Here is a 21,184-nt window from a genome sequence, read left to right as displayed (position 1 = left end):
TATATTCGATAGAGAATTTAAACCAGAATTTCAGAATGCAATATTTTTAGAAACTTTTAAACTATTTTTTATCATTCTTTTGTTTTTAAAAAAAATGCAAAACCTGAGAAGATTTTTTTTTATAAAACTGAAGAATTGAAGTGAAAACAAAATATCAAGCCAGAAAGTTCATTATAGATATAAAACATTTACAATTTATGATGCCTTTCATCATTCCCTGCCTTTGTGTAATTGATTCTAAAGAAATTGCCATGAATTATGCTCATAAATATATTTTCAGATTTCATTACCATCAGCAGAACGAAGGGATGAAGATAAAATGTACAACTTGCAGACTATTCCAAATATAGCGAGTTCTTCCCCAGCGGTATGTTGTTTCGAAACAAATTTGAAGTGTTTTGTTATTTAAGGCATTAAGGTTTTTCTGTACATGCAGGCGCCCATTATTTCCTATACAATTCGATTTCTAAAGGAGCATTTGAAACGCAGAACAAAACTCTTGTATGGCACTTGTGAACTAAGAAAATATAAATACACTTTTTGCCAAAGTTTAGTTTCGAACAAAGGTTGCAAATTTCAGTTCATTTTAATCCGAATTGGAACCATTGTACATCGTCCTGTTCACACGATACGATTTTCCATTTGATTAACCAAACGACGATCAATTTCAGTGTTAACACGGTGCCATTTTAGCCGAAAGCAGATGTAAGGTTAAAATCAAATGAAAGTGGAATGGCAAATCGTACCGTGTAAACGAATCTTTACACTTATAAATCTGTGACGCATTTCCCGTTTCCAAATTCACTACAAATTTACTACTAATTGCTACTAATTTTGATTGTAGTTTTCAGTGCACCTAAGATAGTTTTGCCTAGTTTTCTAACAGTTGTTTATGTGAACTTTTGTTTACAGATTAACTGGAATAAATATTTCACAAATCTGTTAAAGATAAATGGTTTAGATATAACATTAGGTTCAGGAGAAAACATTATCAGCAGAAACCCAGAATATTTAAGCCTCTTGTCGGATATATTAACAGACACACCAAAAAGGTAAATATGGATCCATCTTTAATAACTTGAAAAATAATTGTATTACTTTTTAATCGCTACTGCAATGAAAAGAGGAATATTATACTGGTAATCTCATTAGAGAATTTAACAAAATGGTAACGGATAAATCAAAGACACAAGAGAACAATGTTAAATTGTTGGTGTATTTCGCTCAATACATGTATTCCTTTTCAGAATTTTTATGTATATATATTTTTTCCTTCTATATGAATGTTGTATTTTATTCCATTGATATTTAATGTGATATTTTTTCAAAGTCAAAAATGTTGATGTCTTTTCTGTTCTCTTGATTTGCTATATTTGAATGTCATGGGAATCGTCTTTTGTAACTCTTTTATATTTCGAGTATTGTGTTTAATTGGGATTCACTTACAAGAAGTATGTTAAGGAAGCTATAAAAGCAGGTTAAATCTAGCATTCCCTTCGGAAAATGCCTGTACCAAGTCAGGTAAATGACAAGTCTGGTATATGACAAGTGTGTTACACGCGTTCAGTTGGTTGATAGATTTAACATTTGATGTGTTTCCCTCAGTTTTAGTTTGTAACCAGGATTTGTTTTGTTTTCTCATTGATTTCTGAATTTCGAGCAGCGGTATACTACTGTTGCCTTTATTTATAGACTTCTCCTTTTTGAATTTACCTTGGAGTTCAGTTTATTTGTTATCTTTTTTTGTACACAATCATGACATGATAGTGATATGTCTTTTATTTTTATCTTACCTAGAACTGTTGCTAACTATATTGTATGGCGATATGTCGCACGACTACCTAATGCCCTGCCAGAACGTGTCCGTGATATTCAGACAAAATACCGCAAAGTAAGTAAGAGTTAAACATGATGCTTTTTTAGTCCAAAACAATGCTTCCATTCTCAATTTTATTTGATTATGCTACTTTGCTACTATTAATGTAAAATGCAATTCTATTTAGTTAATTGATCTCTTTGTAAAATAATTGATTTTGATAAAGAACTTTCTGTTTTGAATTTTCCATTGAGTTCTTTATTTTGTTATTTTACATTTTAGGTTCCAATACTAGCATCTTAAAAAAAATAATCTTTTTTGATATTGTGTCTATGAAATTAAAAATTGAAATCGGCTATTAATTAAATCCCTTTAATTGTAGGCACTAGTAGGAACAGCCCAGGTTGCACCACGATGGAAAACATGTGCTGGTGCAGCAAACTCCAATTTTGGATTAGCTGTTGGTAATCTTTTCATTGCTAAATATTTTGGTGCTGAAGCGAAAGTTGATGTAAGTAGCATTAATTTAACAAGTAAAACAAGTATATATGCGTACACTTAAAAAAAGAATAATGTCATGTAATTCATTGGACTTAAGAGAAAAAAAACCCAGAATGAACATGCGAGTTTGCTTATTCAACTTAATATCAATAAGTCAAAAGATTTTTCAAATTATCATAATTTGTCCAAATTGCATTTTGCGGAAAAGTACGAGTTTTAATAGAAGTAATGAATCAGAAAGATTTTCAAACAGAAAAAGATTTTCACAATTTTGATTGCTGCTTTGACTTCATGCATACTCAAATAGCCATACTAGTTATGTTAATGAAAAAGTACAAAAAATGTACTATCATTTGTTGTCAGCTGCAGGAAACTTATGACAATGACAGTACAGATCAATTGTACTTTTCTTGTTCCTATGACCTAATGATATTTTAGGAAAAACGAACTTTGTGTTCTAGCCATACTGCCTTTTCACCTGCGACAAATTTAGCTCATTTATAACCCACCTCCCCTTGTTAAATGACGTTTTCTCCTCTTCGTTACTATTATATGGAAATAAAACATTCACTTAGAGTACCGATTGTTGTGTATTTTGCAGATACGATTAACCGGCATCCCTGACATACATTTGTACATTTGTTTGTAAGCTAATTTTCTCCTATAATCCCAGCCCAAAATGTAAAAGAAAATAATAATCCAGCTTTTATGTTTGTCCATTTGTTTTACTAAAGCCATAACTTCTTAGCGGCTGAACGGATATTGGTGACATTTCACCCAATCAAACAACACTCCATAACAGTGTGCATCAAGGAATATAATCTATTTTACTCACTAGTACTTAAACCATATACTGATAATGTTGAGTAGAGAGGGTATGCCTTAGTTCGTTTCTATGTACTTGACGGTTTCATGTTGCACTTCAGTTTTCCTGTTACTTTGTTTTCCTCGTATAGTTGATGTGTTTCCCTCGGTTTTAGTTTGTAACTTTGGAACACTGGTATACTACTCTTGCCTTAATTAGTGCGTTCAATCACCATTCGTTTTCTGTTTTAGGTTGAAAACATGATAAAACAACTTCGTGTAGCCATGAAAGAACTTATACAGAGCAATGACTGGATGGATACGACAACAAAGGATGTAGCTAAAGAAAAAGTAGGTTTCTACCTAATCCTGTAGCTTGTCACTATTGTGTATCATACATGTAACTCTGCACATTCACTAAACTCATCATAGATGCCTGGATTCAAATTTTGTATTTGCAGCAGACACGCATTGCTTGATAAAAGACTCACCAGTGGCGCTCTAATGAATTGTTTTTTCAAAAGGCCAAATAAATTACAAAGTTGAAGAGTATTGAGGACCATACATTGCTATAAGTTTTAATAAATAAAGCTAAAGTAATCTCATCCTGAGGTAGAAAAGCCTTACTGTTTTTCGAAAATTCTAAAAAAAATATTAAGCATTCAATTTATAGTTATGACCATACTTTTATTGTATAAAGCTGTTATTCACAACATCATCCGTATAATGGCAAATGCGCCATATTACATATAATAAATTTATTAGCATGATTGTTCATGTTATCTGGTTCATACCTCAAAGAGTTGTTAGAATAATAAGTATCTGACAATTAACAGATTTATTAATGCTCATTGATGTGCCTATGTATATTATTTTACGCATTCTGTTAAAAGGCTGATTATATTAAGCCAAGAATTGGATACCCAGATGAAGTGGATTTGGAATCTAAAGTAAACAAGGAATACGAAAGGGTATGTAACTATTAGATCACGTTTGATATTGAAAATGTGACCTCTTTTAATCCATTTAACACCTGATGTCTTTAACACAGCTTCAGTGACAATTAAACACTTGAAGTTAATACAGCTTTAATGATAGGTCCAATGTTAAAATTTACGCGTTTGCAAATTATGATCTGCTACGATGTATAAAACTGAGTTTTGTTTATTCAAGTAAGACTATTGATATCACCTTTTCTTCCATGTACAGGTTTAATGTTAAAACTGATAAAGTGTTGATACTAAGCTATAACTAAGATGTATTTATCTAACTATGAATATTTATACAAACATATCCTGAAATAATAAAAAAAAAAAACAATCTGAAGAAATCATCAGTAATTTATAAATTTTACAATACAATACCAGGTTTTATCCGCCATTTTCTGCATGATAAAATGCATGTACCAAATCAGGAATATGATGGTTGTTATCCATTCTCTTGATGTGTTCCATTTGATCCATCTGAAATCTAGACATATTGTAATCATTTGAAAATATTGTGTTTGGAATATGTATCAACTGATGGCTTGTGATAAAGATCATTTAGTAAAAGGAAAGGAAGACGTTCTGAGCAAATAAAAAAAAACCACATGGCTCAATTCACTTAAAACTATTTATTAAGTATGAGATGTAACGATAGCAATAAAAGAACCTTGTAAAATCGGGATTAGCATGTCAACCTATCTGGATCTCGATCCGTCTATAGTTTATGCGATCCGGGCAGGTGTCAAAAGGATTCAAAATAGATGAGCGAGTTTTGAACATATTTATTAAACTATTGTTGCTTATTTACAATAGAATGAAACACATCTTCAGTGTGCGACATTTTCATTTGTTTTTTTCAGATTAATGTTACTAGCGATGACTTTTACAAGAACACTCTCAGTATATGGATCAATGGTGTAACCAAAAACATAAAGGACCTCAGGGAACCAGTTGACAAAAACAAGTGAGTTATCATAAAAGAACCATATCATTTAAGGACTGTAAAAAGTATCAAAGAAAATTTAAAAGTTATCCTCCATATTGATTGCAACGTTCCTACATGGCATTATAAAGAAATTATTTTCACCGGAATCGTATCGACTTCTAGTGTAATCGCTTATGTTAAAGAAACGAAAAGTCATGTGTTAATTATTGAAAAATATATGTTGGTGATACATGATATTGTACATAAACTGGAGTTACAAAGTTCATTTTGCCGCTTATGTCGTTGATGATCGCTAACATTTCATATACTTTTAATTGCTATAAAACGTATAAGATGACATTGATATCGAATCACGTATGGCGTGCACTTACCAATTGTTTCAAGACATAACCAAAGCTAGAGTGTATTGTTTTTAGCTCACCTGGCCTAAAAGGCCAAGTGAGCTTTTCTCATCACTTGGCGTCCGGCGTCCGTCGTCGTCCGTCGTCGTCGTCGTTAACTTGTACAAAAATCTTCTTCTCTGAAACTACTGGGCCAAATTAAACCAAACTTGGCCACAATTATCATTGGGGTATCCAGTTTAAAAAATGTGTCCGATGACCCGGCCAACCATCAAAGATGGCCGCCATGGCTAAAAATAGAACATAGGGGTAAAATGCAGTTTTTGGCTTATAACTCAAAACCTAAAGCATTTAGAGCAAACCTGACATGGGTAGAATTGTTAAACAGGTGAAGATCTATCTGCCCTGAAATTTTCAGATGAATCGGATAACCCGTTGTTGGGTTGCTGCCCCTGAATTAGTAATTTTAAGGAAATTTTGCTGTTTTTGGTTATTATCTTGAATATTATTATAGATAGAGATAAACAGTAAACAGCAATAATGTTCAGCAAAGTAAGATTTACAAATAAGTCAACATGACTGAAATGGTCAGTTGACCCCTTTAGAAGTTATTGCCCTTTATGGTCAATTTTTAACCATTTTTCGTAAATCTTAGTAATATTTTACAAAAATCTTCTCCTCTGAAACTACTGGGCCAAATTAATCCAAACTTGGCCACAATCATCTTTTGGGTTAGTAGTTTGAAAAATGTGTCCGGTGACCCGGCCATCAAAATAAGATGGCCGCCATGGCTAAAAATCGAACATGGGGTAAAATGCAGTTTTTGGCTTATAACTCAAAACCCAAAGCATTTAGAGCAAATCTGACATGGGGTAAACTTGTTTTTCAGGTCAACATTTATCTGCTCTGAAATTTTTAGATGAATCGGACAACCCGTTGTTGGGTTGCTGACCCTGAATTGTTAGTTTTAAGGAAATTTTGCTGTTTTTGGTCATTATCTTGAATATTATTATTGATAGAGATAAACTGTAAACAACAATAATGTTCAGCAAAGTAAGATTTACAAATAAGTCAACATGACCGAAATGGTCAATTGACCCCCTAAGGAGTTATTGTTCTTTATCATGTTTATAGTCAATTTTTAACAATTTTCATAAAATTTGTAAATTTTTACTAACATTTTCCACTGAAACCAATGGGCCAAGTTCATTATAGATAGAGATAATTTTAAGCAGCAAGAATGTTCAGTAAAGTAAGATGTACAAACACATCACCATCACCAAAACACAATTTTGTCATGAATCCATCTGCTTCCTTTAATATTCACATAGACCAAGGTGAGCGACACAGGCTCTTTAGAGCCTCTAGTTTATGTGTTTTTTTTAGGATAAAATAAAATTAAAAAAAATCCGGTTCTAAACATACCAGGTGCTACATAAAACCATTTAGAGAATGTTATTAAAAAGATATTTTTTTATTATGATAATGTGTCATGGGTCATTATTTATTTTAAGCTTATTTTTAAGACACAGATTTGATTCATGATTTTGTAAATCTATTTTACAGATGGAGCACTCCACCAGCAACTGTTAATGCATTCTATGATCCACAAACGAATCAGATCAGTAAGATTTTCTACTAGAACAATTACTTAACAAAACAAACTCTAGGTTTTAATACTTTAAAATCAATTATACAGACGACTGGTATGATAACATTTCTATCCTAAATCAGCCAGGTGTCAACTTGAGAGGAAAGAACAAATACTTCCGAAGTTTTTAAATTTACATTACAATAATGAAACTTTTGAATTAATGACAAATAAAGGCAACGGAAATATACCACTGTTCAATAATCTGAAATCGATAAAGTGAAAACAAATCCGGATTACGAACTAAAACCGAGGGAAACACGTCAACTATTACAGGAAACAACATAATTACAGAAAAAAAAGAACTGATACAACAACAAACGCCGACATACAAAATATCTTTCACCGTAAAAGTTTAATTGGATATAGGAAGATGTGGTATGAGTGTCAGTGAGACAACTCTCTATCCAAATAACAATTATACCAAATACACCAGTATAGGTCAATGTATGGCCTTCAATACAGAGCCTTGGCTCACACCGAACAACAAGCTATAAAGGGCCCCAAAATTACTGGTGTAAAACAATTCAAACGGGGAAAATCAACGGTCTAATCTATATATAAAAAACCACGAGAAACACGTATAAATTACATAAACAAACGACAACCACTGTATATCAGATTCCTGACTTAGGTAGGTGCAAACATTTGCAGCGGGATTAAACGTTTTAATGGTACCAAACCTTCTCCCTTTTTTCTGAAACAATAGTATAAAATTCATTCCAAAAAAAATACATGGACACTACACTATTTTGCAGTGTTTCCAGCTGGTATTCTTCAGCCGCCATTTTATCACAGAAACTATCCAGAGTGAGTATTTATCATGTTTAATAAAAAATAACATAATTTAAAATTCAAATTTGCTGATATCAGTACAGTTGTGTAAATGCATAAGAAATATCCCTTCATATCAGATGAACGAATTTAATTGTTAGGAATCAGATAAAAGTTAAGTAAGTGTTGATTAGCGTTATATAGAATAGAGAATGGACGAGTGGGATACGTTGCAAATGGTCCTTTTTGAAAATAAATTATAGCTCTCAAATGCTGTTAAGAGGACGGTTTTATGTGGAATGATCGATTTACTCTCAAATATAAAAAAGAGGAAAACTGCTAAGACTGCAACTTGTCTTGTATCTTTAACGTATACAATATTTTAAATGAGTATTAAATCATATTACAACTTTATATTTTTAGTTATCTTAATTTTGGTGGCATTGGATACGTAATTGGCCATGAAATTACTCATGGATTTGATGACTCAGGTAAACTTTAACGCTGTATTTTATGCACATGTCATAAGTCAGGAGCCTGTTGTTATTGCTTGTTAGTGTTGTTCATATGTGTGTCTTGTTTCTCGTTTTTTATATAGATTTTGCTGTTGGTGTGCCTGTTTGAATTGTTTAACATTTATCATTTCGGGACCCTTTGTAGCTTGCTGTGAGTCAAGGCTCCGTATTGAAATCCGCACTTTGACCTAGAATTATTAACTTTTTATACATTGTGACTTTGATTGACTCAGTGGCACTCATACCACATCTTATCTATTTTGTCTTTACTTGGTGGTTTTTGCCCGATCTCCCCCAACTTTGTTGTCAACTTTATTGGATCAAGTTTTATTTCAGAAAAACAAATACATACTACTCATATATACTCAACAAGGTATATTTGTATAGTGATACCTATAAGATAAGAAATCTGTATGAATACATAGTGATTTCCTTCCTATGATTTATTGACATATGTTACTTTCAGTTGTTTTTTTATGTCCATGGTGTAGTTTTTTATAATCTAAAATGTTTATGTGTGTGATCTCTAGTTAATAGAAATAACTTTTTTTATTGATATACATAAGAACATTCTAAACCAATTATATCCAAGCCAAAAACCTTCAATCACGTCAAGAATCAAAATGACCTGCAAAACAAGAAAGATGCGACCAAGAACATAAAAAGCAAAATCACAAAAATACTGAACTCAGAGGAAAATCAATTTGAAAAGTCCATAATCACATGGCAAAATCAAAAAAACAAAACGCATCAAAAACGAATGGACAAGAACTGTCATATTCCTGACTTGGTACAGGATACGGATAATGGCTTGCAGAAGGAAGGAGGAAAAACTGCGAAAAACAAATGAGACCTAAAACAGATAAAACAGGAATATGTATAAGGGTTTCAAACTTTTAGAATAACCAATGAATCATGTTTCAGGTAGAAGGTATGACAAACAAGGGAAACTTAACCAATGGTGGACCGATACAGCCATAAACAACTTCAAATCAAAAGCTGAATGTATACAAAACCAGTACGGCAATTATACTGTGGCGGCAGCTAATATGAATGTAAGATTTCACATTGAAATAAAGAAATGAAATTTTTATGCCCCACCTACGATAGTAGAGGGGCATTATGTTTTCTTGTATGTGCCTCCGTTCGTCCGTCCGTCCGTTCGTCCGTCCGTCTGTGCGTCCGTTCGTCCGTCCGCTTCAGGTTAAAGTTTTTGGTTAAGGTAGTTTTTGAAGAAGTTGAAGTCCAATCAACTTTAAACTTAGTACACATGTTCCCCATGATATTATCTTTCTAATTTTACTGCCAAATTATAGTTTTTACCCCCAATTTCACGATCCACTGAATATAGAAAATGATAGTGCGAAGTTCAGGTTAAAGTTTTTGGTCAAGGTAGTGTTTGATGAAGTTAAAGTTACATCAACTTGAAACTTAGTACACATGTTCCCTATGACATGATCTTTCTAATTTTAATTCCAAATTAAAGTTTTGACCCCAATTTCACGGTCCATTGAACATAGAAAATGATAGTGCGAGTGGGGCATTCGTGTACTATGGACACATTCTTGTTTTGGTATTACATTATCATCGATTCCAGTTAGTTAATATAACTTTCCTTCTATTCTATTGATGGAAGGTTTTGATAAAAATTAATAATGAACCTTTTATCAAGAAAAAATAAATAAGAAATCTGAAATTCATTCCAAGTGATGTTTTAGATTTTGTTCTTATTTTGTGCTGTTATACCACTTTCCCACGATTTGATGGGATTGATGGCTCGCAAATATGTTTGAATTACAGAAACTATGTTATCATTTTAGCTAAACGGGAAATTGACACTTGGAGAAAACATAGCAGATAATGGTGGAATTAGAGAAAGTTTTAAGGTAAAATTGTGGTAAATAAACTCTTTATAGATACCAGGATTAAAACTTTGTATTTTCGTCAGACGAGTGTTTCGTCTACAAAAGACTCATCAGTGACATTCGAATCAAAAATAGGTATAAAAGCCATATAAAGTACCAACTTGAAGAGCACTGAGAATAAAAAATTCGTAAAAGGTTTGCCAAATACAGCATAGGTAATCTATTCCCTAGGTAGAAAAGTTTTGTAAACCGATAATTTATAATTTCGACCATACCAATGAAAAATGTATGTCAGCACATAAGTGCAGTGCTGACTACTGGGCTGGTTATACCTTCGGGAAATGAAAACTCCACCAGCAGTGGCATCGACCCAGTGGTTGTGAATAAACTTATCATAGATATCAGGTAACATATTCTTAGTTTTATCTTTTGATATAGACCGGCATTCATTTATATCAGCATGGTAATTACACGTACCAAATCAATTACATAAAATGTACCAAAGTCGTATTGAATTCGTAGTAAAATCTATTCAAATATAGAAGGGCTTTCAATCAATACGGCTACCACGCATTTTGTTTACATAAGACTAGTCAGTTGCGTTGAAAAAAATTTAGGAGGTCAAATATTGATACGATGAGACATACCTCCAACAGACAACAAATGACAAATAAGTTAACGTTTGTATTTGATTATTTTTCCAGGCATACAGAAAACTTGTTGCTACCAAACACAAGGGTAAAGAAGAAAAACCTCTGCCTGGCATGGAATTTTCACCAAACCAATTATTTTTCTTGAATGCCGCTCAAGTATGTAATTTTTAAATATGAAAGCAATAAAAAATTTTGTCAATATTGATACCGAATTATTGACCTTTCCGTTAATTTTCGAATATGCTGTTTAGTGCAGTGTAAATTGTTTCCATTTCTTGACGGGTATCGTATTATGTTTTAAATACGTCCATTCGTGAGAATGTATCTGCCACTGATGTATCTTTTAAATTATGTCCCTCTGTGTTGCACAGAGCCGACCAGAACAACTTTTCATTTGAAACATCGATCTAAAAAATAAAAAAAAAATCTATTTTGTTACCTTCGCTGGTTTGTGCGTATAAAAAGACGAAAAAAGGGTGTTTGTAATTCACTGAATATTAATGCAGTCCAACTATTATAGCGTTACGAAGACGAAACAAACATTATTTTCTGTGATATCATTTATGTTTATGTTGATATTTTAGATAGTACAAATTGTACAATACCTTCCGATTATGATAATCAAATTGTGCAAGTATAATCAAAATTAAATCTTGTACAGGTATGGTGTGGAATTATTAGACCAAAAGAAGCAGTAAGAAGAATACGTGTAGATTCTCACAGTGATGCTCGTTCTAGGTATAATATAGTACAATACTAGTAGTGTAATTCTTCTGATGAGACATCATGTGTTTTGCATAATTACTATCAATAATCAACATGATTTTGAAGTGTGAACAAAAAATTAAACATTACATTGTGTTAATAGTTACCAAAGGTACCAGGATTTTAATTTGCTACGCCAGATGCACGTTTCGTCTACATAACACTTATCAGTGACGCTCATATCAGAATAGCTATAAAGCCAAACAAGTACAAAGTTGAAGAGCATTGATGATCCAAAATTCCAAAGGTTGTGCCTAAAAAAATTTAAACGGAATACTATGGATATGGTCAAATGCAATAATGGACAATGGAAAATAACTCGAATTTTAAATATTACATTGTTTATCTTCTTAGAATATATACTAGATTATTGCACAATTAACATTTAGTATGGGTGTACTCATTCAAGTCAATTTGTAACTTAAATATTTCATTAAACGTATTTACCCAGTGCTTAGTAAATAAAACAACAGTGTATAAGAATTTCAAGAAGCATACACAAAATTCCAAATGATAGTAAAGTAAAAAAAGAATAATGGATCATTGAGATGTATTGATTTTAATAACATGAATGCAATATATAACCTGAAAAGAGTGAAAGTAAAAAACACGTAAAAATCGTAGTTATACAAAACCAACAAGTTAAGGTTACAGTAGTGTACATATTTTTATTCTTACAAATCGATTCAGAAGATTTAAATCAACTAAACACTAAGTCATGAATAAAACAAACAAAATATTTTATTGTAGGGTTGTTGGACCTCTTCAGAATTTTGATGAATTTTCCAAAACATTTAATTGCCAAGCAGGAACCTACATGAATCCTGCAAAGAAATGTGTTATTTGGGGGTAAAGTTCGTTGATCATCAGAACCTGCCAGAACATTTTGAGTGATTATCGAATTATAACATTAGTTTGCGACAGGACATTCATATGGTCTGATTGTTATTTTGTTTTATGATTTTTATATTTTCATACGTAGCCAATAAACTTTACATCTATTCTTGCAAATCTAAACTTTTTTCAATGCGATTTCGAATGTTATCTTTGCTTCCTCCGAAATTCAAAGAAACACGTCTTTAAGGAATAAATACACATGGTAACTATTCCATACTTTTGAAAATGAATTCATTTTTACAAAATGTATTTATTTCTCTTTTTGTTTAATATGAAACTCAGAAATAGAATTACAAAGTTTTATTAAACTTTCACTATACGTTTATACATAAGAATTTGAATTCGGATATGCGTTTTCAACTCGATTTGCCATTTTGATACTAAACATTTTCATATTTTATATACATTCATATAGTGTGTGCGTTTTATAACCATATCACAGGGTCATTATGCTAACATTGAAGATTATAACCCCTATCAGTGTACCATACTATACGTGAACTTGCAAAAGCAATATGATATTCTGATCGGGACAATATTCCTCAATATTAATGTAATAACACTTTTATAATAGATAAATATTTCATGAATAGTGCCAAAATATCTGTCAATTTCTGCATCTTAAATGTATAGCATAAAGGACCAATGTTCATACAAGAACAGAGTATGGAATGACTTTATCAAGGGAGATCAGTAACCATTGCAAAATACTGCAGTTTTATATTACAAAGTCATATATTCGAAATATTTGATGCTATATAAAAATGTATATTATTGGCCGTCACACTGTCGATATCACTCAGCACAGCTCTTAATAAAATTGCATATCATGGCTATGTGATGTCAAATAGGATGACCGGCCTTAAAATCTAAGAACCGGACATATCAGCGACGTCATAATGTTTGAAGCGAAGTTGATAAGTTTGACCCGAACTTATTAAGACATCTTTTACTTTGCTGTTGAAACAAAAAAAAATACTTCAAAAGACGCAAATATAGCCCGATAAATCAATTATCAGGTTATATGCATATTGAGATTGAACAATATCAGCTGCTCGACACAATACGAATGCATTTTGATCTCGTATACTGTGTTCAGTCGACAAAAAGCTTCATATTGTAACTTGCAGCTGACATTTTACAATTTCAAGATGCAGACAACCTGATAATCGGTACTTATATATGACAGACTACAAAATAATATTTAAACAAACGAATAATTTAAAAGTCTGAAAATGTCCCATGATTATTATTATAATATATGTTTTTGTTGTAAATATCAAATTGAGTGTGGATTTATTGTTTGTAATTGCTGAAAATATCCAAGATTTTTTTTATTTGATAATGACATATATTTTATAAATATAAACTATTCAATGTTCTGTTTTAGATCTGATATTATGTATTTACGTTTACGTTTAAATAAATGAAATCATTATCAATTTGTTTAGTCCGTTTCAGAGTAATATACATCCGTTTTATGAGGAAAGGATATATAATATGTTCGATATAATTTTATCTTCTTAATATTTTTCATTGTATAAGTCGACCGGACGTCAAAATGAGTTTTTGGATAGATTGACAAGCTTATCGAGGACTGCTACCTTAATGACCATGCATAATTATAACAAATCTATTCGTGTAAATTTGCATTTTTCTGCAAGATTTATGTCAATAGATGACAAAAGTTTGCCATTTGGTCGAGATTAAAGGTATATAGTTAACATACCAAACTATATTGAGGAAAATTATTTTCATTCATATTGAAACTATGATATTAACATGTTTGAACATAACGCCTTACGTTCGATTCCTTTACGTAACCAGAATTTTTCACATAGTATAGATAAATATGCTAGCACTATACGAAACATGAACATAAACTTGATTTTTAATAGTTTGTTTTTAAAGATAAAGAATTCAACTCAAACGGTCTGCCTTTTCTACTGAGTACAAATCTAGATAAGACACTACTAGTATTCAGTCTGTTGTATCCCTGTGGACACTCTTTTCCTTTCCTTTTGGAGTTTTTCAGTTATTAGTTTTGGTATGTTGTTGGCTATTTTTTGTAATTTCGTCGTTTTTTCCCCCTTTTTCGTCATGTTTGTTTTTCGTTGATCTCCGATTTAGAAATTTTGACTGTACTGCAGTATCTTTCACCTCTTTTTTAAATCATCAGACTAAAACATGGAATTCTGCCTCATCCTCGGGAATGCTAAAGAATTCTGCCTCATCCCCGGGATTGCTAGTTCAACGGAATATTATGATACTATTATAAAGGATTATAGAAAAATAAGACATACTTGAAAGTTCAACAAAACACACTCAAACAGTAGCATTCTACTTTTAAAAAAGACGTAGACACAAAGATAAGCTGTAACGAGCACCGCACAGTCCAAATGTACTCATTTGATGGGTATGTTTGTGTGTGTGATTATGTATAAGATCGCTACCTTTTTGTTTTGGTTGGAGCATATTGCTGGACAATCTTCCTATTGAAGTCAAGAAATGTGGATGATAAAGACAAAATATGTTAACCTGTATCTTACTAAAAATCAAAGGAGTCAGAACATTTGATAAAAAAAATCATAAACCTTACCTAAGTACAACCTTTAAAGATGTGACGAAGTATAACAGATAATGTCTTACAAAAAGAACTGCTACATGTATGAATACGCCAAAAAATCTGAATTTAACGACTCATTTAAATAATGATAACACGAAAGGCAAGGGCTTACACATTTCTAGACTCAGACACATACACATAGTTATAGCAAACATTTTATCGTAAACCTCGTGTTTTTCGAACGACCCCAAATAAATGCGTTTTTCATAGCCATGTTTTTTTTGCGTTAAGTTATATGTTGTTCATTTCAATTTTCAATAGGTGTGCATCAATATAATTAGTTTAAGTTGACTACATGACTGATCTTATCCTCCAATATGACTCCAGTCAATTGAAAGGTCAGGACACTTGCTATAATGGGATATTAACTCTAGTAAAAAATGGACTTTGCAAGTATGTCACGTGTTGGGAGAGTACCATGCACTCTGTACCAAACCAAAAACAAATGACAGAACTTTATTGATTGTTTTCTTCTCGTCCTTCAGCGAACCTTAGCTGGGGTTATTTTGTAATCTTAGTTTAAGTACCATAACAATATGTAGTACTGTGGATTCATTATTATACGCTGGATACTAATTGTCGTGGCTTTCGTTGGTACAGGCGATCCACGAAATAACAAATATTCTATAGACGTGTATGCAGACTTCGACTAAAGCACGAAATCAAGGATCAACGAATATGCAAGTTTTCCTTAATCCATAAATATTGGTAGCTACGAATATAAATGAATCTACAGTATTAAACATCGTGAATATTAAAACAACGGTTCTATTCTGCGAATGGCGATACATATTCACAAAACAATCATTCTTACGACAACTTTCTCATCGTTTTGCAAAATTTGCCTGAGGGTAGTGATACAATATTAGTTAAATTTCAATTACAAAGTGTAGTAATAAATATCGTGATTCTTAAAACAACGGTTCTATTCTGCAAATTGTGATAAATATGCACAAACTATTCATTCTTACAACAATCAAATGAGATACTCAAACAGGCGTCTGTGCTTCATAGTCTCACAGAAAACTATATAAAACTTTACTAAACTCGTGACTCTGAAACATGAACTTTACTTTGATAAAACATATTTATATATAAAATGATATAAGCAGGGTGTTTCTTTCATTATTGAATCATCTTAGTATTATGTTGGAACTTTTGGTGTTGCTTAGCAGAGGACAGTGTTAAAGATATTCGATAAGTTAAAATGATGAGAATAATTGCCATTTCAATAATGGTATGTAATATTCGTTATACTTTTACTTCTTCCATCTACCGTGGTTCAAAGGACAACATAGAATCTCAAATACAGTGTTCTAAATATCATTTCGAAGAAAAGATATTGGAGAAACTAGTACGCGTAGAACATAAATTAGAAATAAATGAACAAAGGATAAAGAACTTTGAAGAATCTGTGTCGATAAAATTAAATGACTTTAATGAATCGGAAAATCAATGGAGACATAGTATGTTATCATTGATACAAGATACATTCAAAGAAGAAAATAACTTGATAAACAGTTCAGTGCAATCATTGATACTAGATACATTCACAGATGAAAAGAACTTGTTTAACAGTTCAGTGCAATCGTTTATATTGGATACATTCAAAGAAGAACAACACTTGTTAAACATTTCAGTGCAATCATTGATACTAAATACCTTCAAAGAAGAAAAGAAGTTGTTAAACAAATCGTTAGTGAATGTCATAGAAGATGTGAAAATAAAAAGTGACAATTTGGCCGATAAATTTACAGCAAAATTTAACCAGCTTCGGAAAGGTGAGACAAATTGATATATAGAATTCCTTTACATTTTCTCTAGATATAAAGATTCATTTACATTTTCTCTACATATAAAGATTTATTTACATTTTCTCTAGATATAAAGATTCATTTATCATCTATAATTTTATATATGTTGTATATGCAAATGGACGGTTTAGAAAAAGGCAGAAAAATAAAACTTTGTCGAATATTTTTCTTTTAGAGTAGAGGTCAAATAGATGTTATATATTTGGAGTCAATGAATGGTTGTTATCTTTATACTGAAACTTTTTCTTTTACTGTTCCATTAAAATTTACAAAATAGTCCGCGAACCATAACTTTATAACAGCATTTTTAATTAAAAAAAAAAAGCTTCAAAAACATATTATAATCAATGTCTCCAAAAAATCTTTGTTTGACCAGTGCTTGTATACAAGGAATTGTATATTAAATATACAATTCCTTGTTGTATATCAGAATAAAAAATGAACAAGTTCATTTCTCGAAATTAAATGCACAAAATGAAGGAAACAAAATATGATTTGTCTTTAGTCAGGGGTAGCCAAATTATTTTTCTTCCCATATAAAAATGAATATTAATATCATCAATTGCATGTTACTAATCGCCGAGTAAGTTGCATTCATTTGCAAAAAGAATCCATTGTACGACGAGACTATGCAACAAATAGGTCTGCTATTTTAGTAAAACCAAACATATTTTTTTTATGTTTTCAGACCATTCATCACCAGTTCTATTCAAGGCAACCAGTGTACAGTCGGATACAAATTTACAAGGAGAGATACTGATATTCAATACCATTGTAACAAACGACGGTCTTGGATGTGATAAAAACTCCGGTATATTTACAGCACCTGTGTCTGGTGTTTACTTGTTTACCGTGCAAATATGTCCAGAAATAGGCGCACATCTGCAAGTGCATATCGTAGCAAATGGCGATGTAATTGGAAAACTACACTTCAAAAATTCTTCAGACAGCCGTGATGTTTGTGTTTCTGCTAACGGTATACACAAAGTTCTGAAAGGAGAAAAAGTGTGGATTGTATGTAGCAAAGCGAACTCTAAAGGCGATGTGATATATGCTATCACCGCTAACAGTTTTTCTGGTATTCTTTTAAACACAAACTGAATATAAAAAAAATCTCTTATTTACCTATTATTTCATATTCATATATTGATCATGTTGGAGACGTTATAATTATACATATCTTATATAAATTTGACATTTATTCTGTGTTAAGTTATATTTAGTTGACTGGTTGACTGATCGATTCCTACAATATGACTTTTGTCGAACAAGAGGCTAGCACCGAGTGTATTAGGGAAATTATATCCCAGTTGAAAAAAATCGATTGCACTAATGCACTTTTACATGTCAATGATTCAATGATTCATGAATAATTTACGAATACAAGTATGACAGACACACAACACAACATGAGTACAAACTGTAAAAAATATGTTTCTCAATAGGACGATCCGGAAAAATCCCAGACACACCCTTTTATTTCCATATAAAAATAGATTATTAGTTACATAGTGTGCTAGTGACCGAATACGGTATATATGGGGTCAGTAAATTCCATATGGGGTGAGAGCGAAGCTCGAATCCCATATGGAATTTACTGACCCCATATATACCGTATTACGTCACTAGCACACTATGTAACGAATTTATCTTACCGACTATCTTAACGTGTGAAATTAAGACTAGTGATTCTCAAAAGTAGCAAGTCTTCAATACTGTTAGCATTAAGAAGATACTTCCATTGATCCTACAAAAACAGATGCCAACAATAGCGACTTGTAAGGTTTAAATGTGTTTTATGAATTTATTTCAATCTTAATCATCAATTTCTTCGTCTGTTGGAACTTTAAAGATTTTTTTCTCAGTACCGTTTTATATTTATAAAAAGACTTAACCGTGTATGAAATAAGCCCAGCCCCTTCTTACCTAATATGGAATATAAAGGGACGTAACTCCACTTCTAACCGTGTATGAGATAAGCCCCGCCTCCCTACTAACCTAATATCAAATATACACGGTTTGCACGCGGACGCTTTTAACCAATCATATTCCTGGAAATGTATAGGAGGTAAGATAATATTATATTATATACTAGTATGTATTTAAAAACAAACAACAATATTCCTATAATGTTTACAAAATTCAGGTGAATTATGCATCCCTTATAAAAACAAGTTTCATTTATCAAAATGCTATATTGAATTTCAAAAGAGAAATCTTTTCATATTTTGTGTATTGAAATTCCATTGTTAATTTCAACAACTCTGTTAAGAGAACACACAGTAAAAGATCTTCGCTAATATACTAATTCGTCGCTATTTATCGAAATACTCGTTAGATCTTACAGTAGAGTGACATGAAAAAATATCGCTAGAAACTAAAGATTTACATGCCATTGTCAATAAAATTAACAACTTCATCAAAGGTAAAAGAGCGATCAAAAGATGATTATTGGTCATCTCAACTAGATTGGTTTTCTCACTTTTACCGGCTCTTGCGATAAAATCTATAAGACCAACGCTTATCTATTAATACATGATTCTTCAGAACTACGTTTTCATCTAATCTATTAAGCTTGTGCATATATATGCGTACAGAAAATCCAGATATCAAAATTTAAATAAGACTTCTTATTTTTTAACATTACATACGTAAGAACTGCTGTGTGTCTATTCCATAACATCAAGTTACAGAATCTTATTGCTTCTGTGTCCGGTATAACATATTTTATTTCTCTTTCGGATAATAAAATTGAGAATGGAATAGGGAATTTGCCAAAGAGACAATAACCCGACCATCGAAAAAAAACAACAGCAGAAGGTCACCAACAGGTCTTCAATGTAGCGAGAAATTCCCGCACCCGGAGGCGTCCTTCAGCTGGCCCCTAAACAAATATATACTAGTTCAGTGATAATGAACGCCATACTAATTTCCAAGTTGTACACAAGAAACTAAAATAAAAATAGTTCAAGACTAACAAAGGCCAGAGGCTCCTGACTTGGGACAGGCGCAAAAATGCGGCGGGGTTAAACATTTTTGTGAGATCTTAACCCTCCCCCTATACCTCTAGCCAATGTAGAAAAGTAAACGCATAACAATACGCACATTAAAATTCAGTTCAAGAGAAGTCCGAGTCTGATGTCAGAAGATGTAACCAAAGAAAATAAACAAAATGACAATGATAAGTCACATCTTCCTTTAAACCATCAGCAAATTGTTGTAGAGTGAAATACCTGAATCTCGAATGGTGGACAAATCTATAGGCTCCGCCATCGTCTGTAGCGACTAAGATGTAATATGGCGTTATTAGATTGTGACGTTATATGTTTTTTTCCCTCGAAAATTATGCAATTTAAAGATCAGCCATAGATTTGAAGAAAAAACATCTGCCATAGATTTGATTTGTTGGACATTTGTAACGTCACATTTATCACAGATTTGGAACCCACGATATATTTGAGTCCTACATATAAACAAGTCAAAAATAAAAACAACGTTCAATCATATGATTGCGTTGAATAAAAACCGAAATTTGTAAACGTGTGCATGTTAAACAATTTTCTTTGTAGAGCGGTCTAAATACAGCACAAACAACACATTCCAAAAGACCAACAAAGTGAAAAAGTATATTTTAACAAAATGCATTGGATTAACAGGTCGAACAAATGATGGTCTTAGACCCTGCTGACCTCTATTGACGATTGACAAATTCATGGATCCCAGTCAATATGTAACCAAATTGACCTTTATTTTATTTTGATACCAAACAGAAAACAGTAAAATTGGGAAGAAGATGGTAAGCCACAAACATAAGGTGCTCATTGTTTTTCTCACCATATTCTGATTTCGTTAATTGATGTCTCTTAAGTGATGTTAGGGATCAAAACAGTATTTGGAAGGCCATATAAGTTACCTCAATTTCGGATAGATTCTAGAATTTTAAAGAGTCGAACTAGGATGAATGGATTATATAAACCGGAGGATAAATATGATACCAGCCGAAACAAAAAAAATATAAACAAGTCTAAATTGAAAAAAACCCGTTCAAACCTACGATTGCGTTGGATGAAAACCGCAATTTTTAAACGTGTGCATGTAAAAAAAATTTCGTTGTAGAGGAGTCTCAACACAGCACAAACAACATATTTCAACAGACCTAAAAATTATACCGTATATTTTGACAAAACACATGTGTCTTATTACCAAAACCATGAGAGATAACTCAAATAG

The 21,184-nt window shown here is 32.0% G+C and overlaps 2 protein-coding genes across 6 annotated transcripts in view; both read left to right on the top strand.

Annotated features, from left to right (window-relative positions):
- The window catches only part of LOC139500688 (neprilysin-1-like), a 49,110-nt gene extending 35,154 nt beyond the window's left edge, over positions 1-13,956 (top strand). For all 5 annotated transcript variants that reach the window (XM_071289486.1, XM_071289484.1, XM_071289487.1 and 2 more), the window contains 15 exons: positions 281-367; positions 913-1,052; positions 1,798-1,891; positions 2,199-2,327; positions 3,374-3,472; positions 4,015-4,092; positions 4,968-5,071; positions 6,961-7,019; positions 7,804-7,855; positions 8,243-8,310; positions 9,259-9,389; positions 10,155-10,220; positions 10,904-11,008; positions 11,514-11,590; positions 12,368-13,956. In XM_071289486.1, coding sequence (XP_071145587.1) covers positions 281-367; positions 913-1,052; positions 1,798-1,891; positions 2,199-2,327; positions 3,374-3,472; positions 4,015-4,092; positions 4,968-5,071; positions 6,961-7,019; positions 7,804-7,855; positions 8,243-8,310; positions 9,259-9,389; positions 10,155-10,220; positions 10,904-11,008; positions 11,514-11,590; positions 12,368-12,470 — 1,392 coding nt within the window. In that variant the 3' untranslated portion in view covers positions 12,471-13,956. The remainder of the gene's footprint in view (positions 1-280; positions 368-912; positions 1,053-1,797; positions 1,892-2,198; positions 2,328-3,373; positions 3,473-4,014; positions 4,093-4,967; positions 5,072-6,960; positions 7,020-7,803; positions 7,856-8,242; positions 8,311-9,258; positions 9,390-10,154; positions 10,221-10,903; positions 11,009-11,513; positions 11,591-12,367) is intronic.
- Positions 13,957-16,143: 2,187 nt separating this feature from the next.
- Positions 16,144-18,155, top strand: LOC139501013 (uncharacterized). The gene is made up of 2 exons (XM_071289957.1): positions 16,144-16,921; positions 17,643-18,155. The coding sequence occupies exons 1-2, from the start codon at positions 16,348-16,350 to the stop codon at positions 18,053-18,055; spliced, it is 987 nt and encodes a 328-aa protein (XP_071146058.1). The 5' UTR covers positions 16,144-16,347; the 3' UTR covers positions 18,056-18,155.
- Positions 18,156-21,184: the final 3,029 nt, after the last annotated feature.

This window comes from Mytilus edulis, chromosome 13 (assembly GCF_963676685.1).
Source record: "Mytilus edulis chromosome 13, xbMytEdul2.2, whole genome shotgun sequence".
NCBI lineage: Eukaryota > Metazoa > Mollusca > Bivalvia > Mytilida > Mytilidae > Mytilus > Mytilus edulis.
This window is presented reverse-complemented; position numbering and strand designations above follow the sequence as displayed.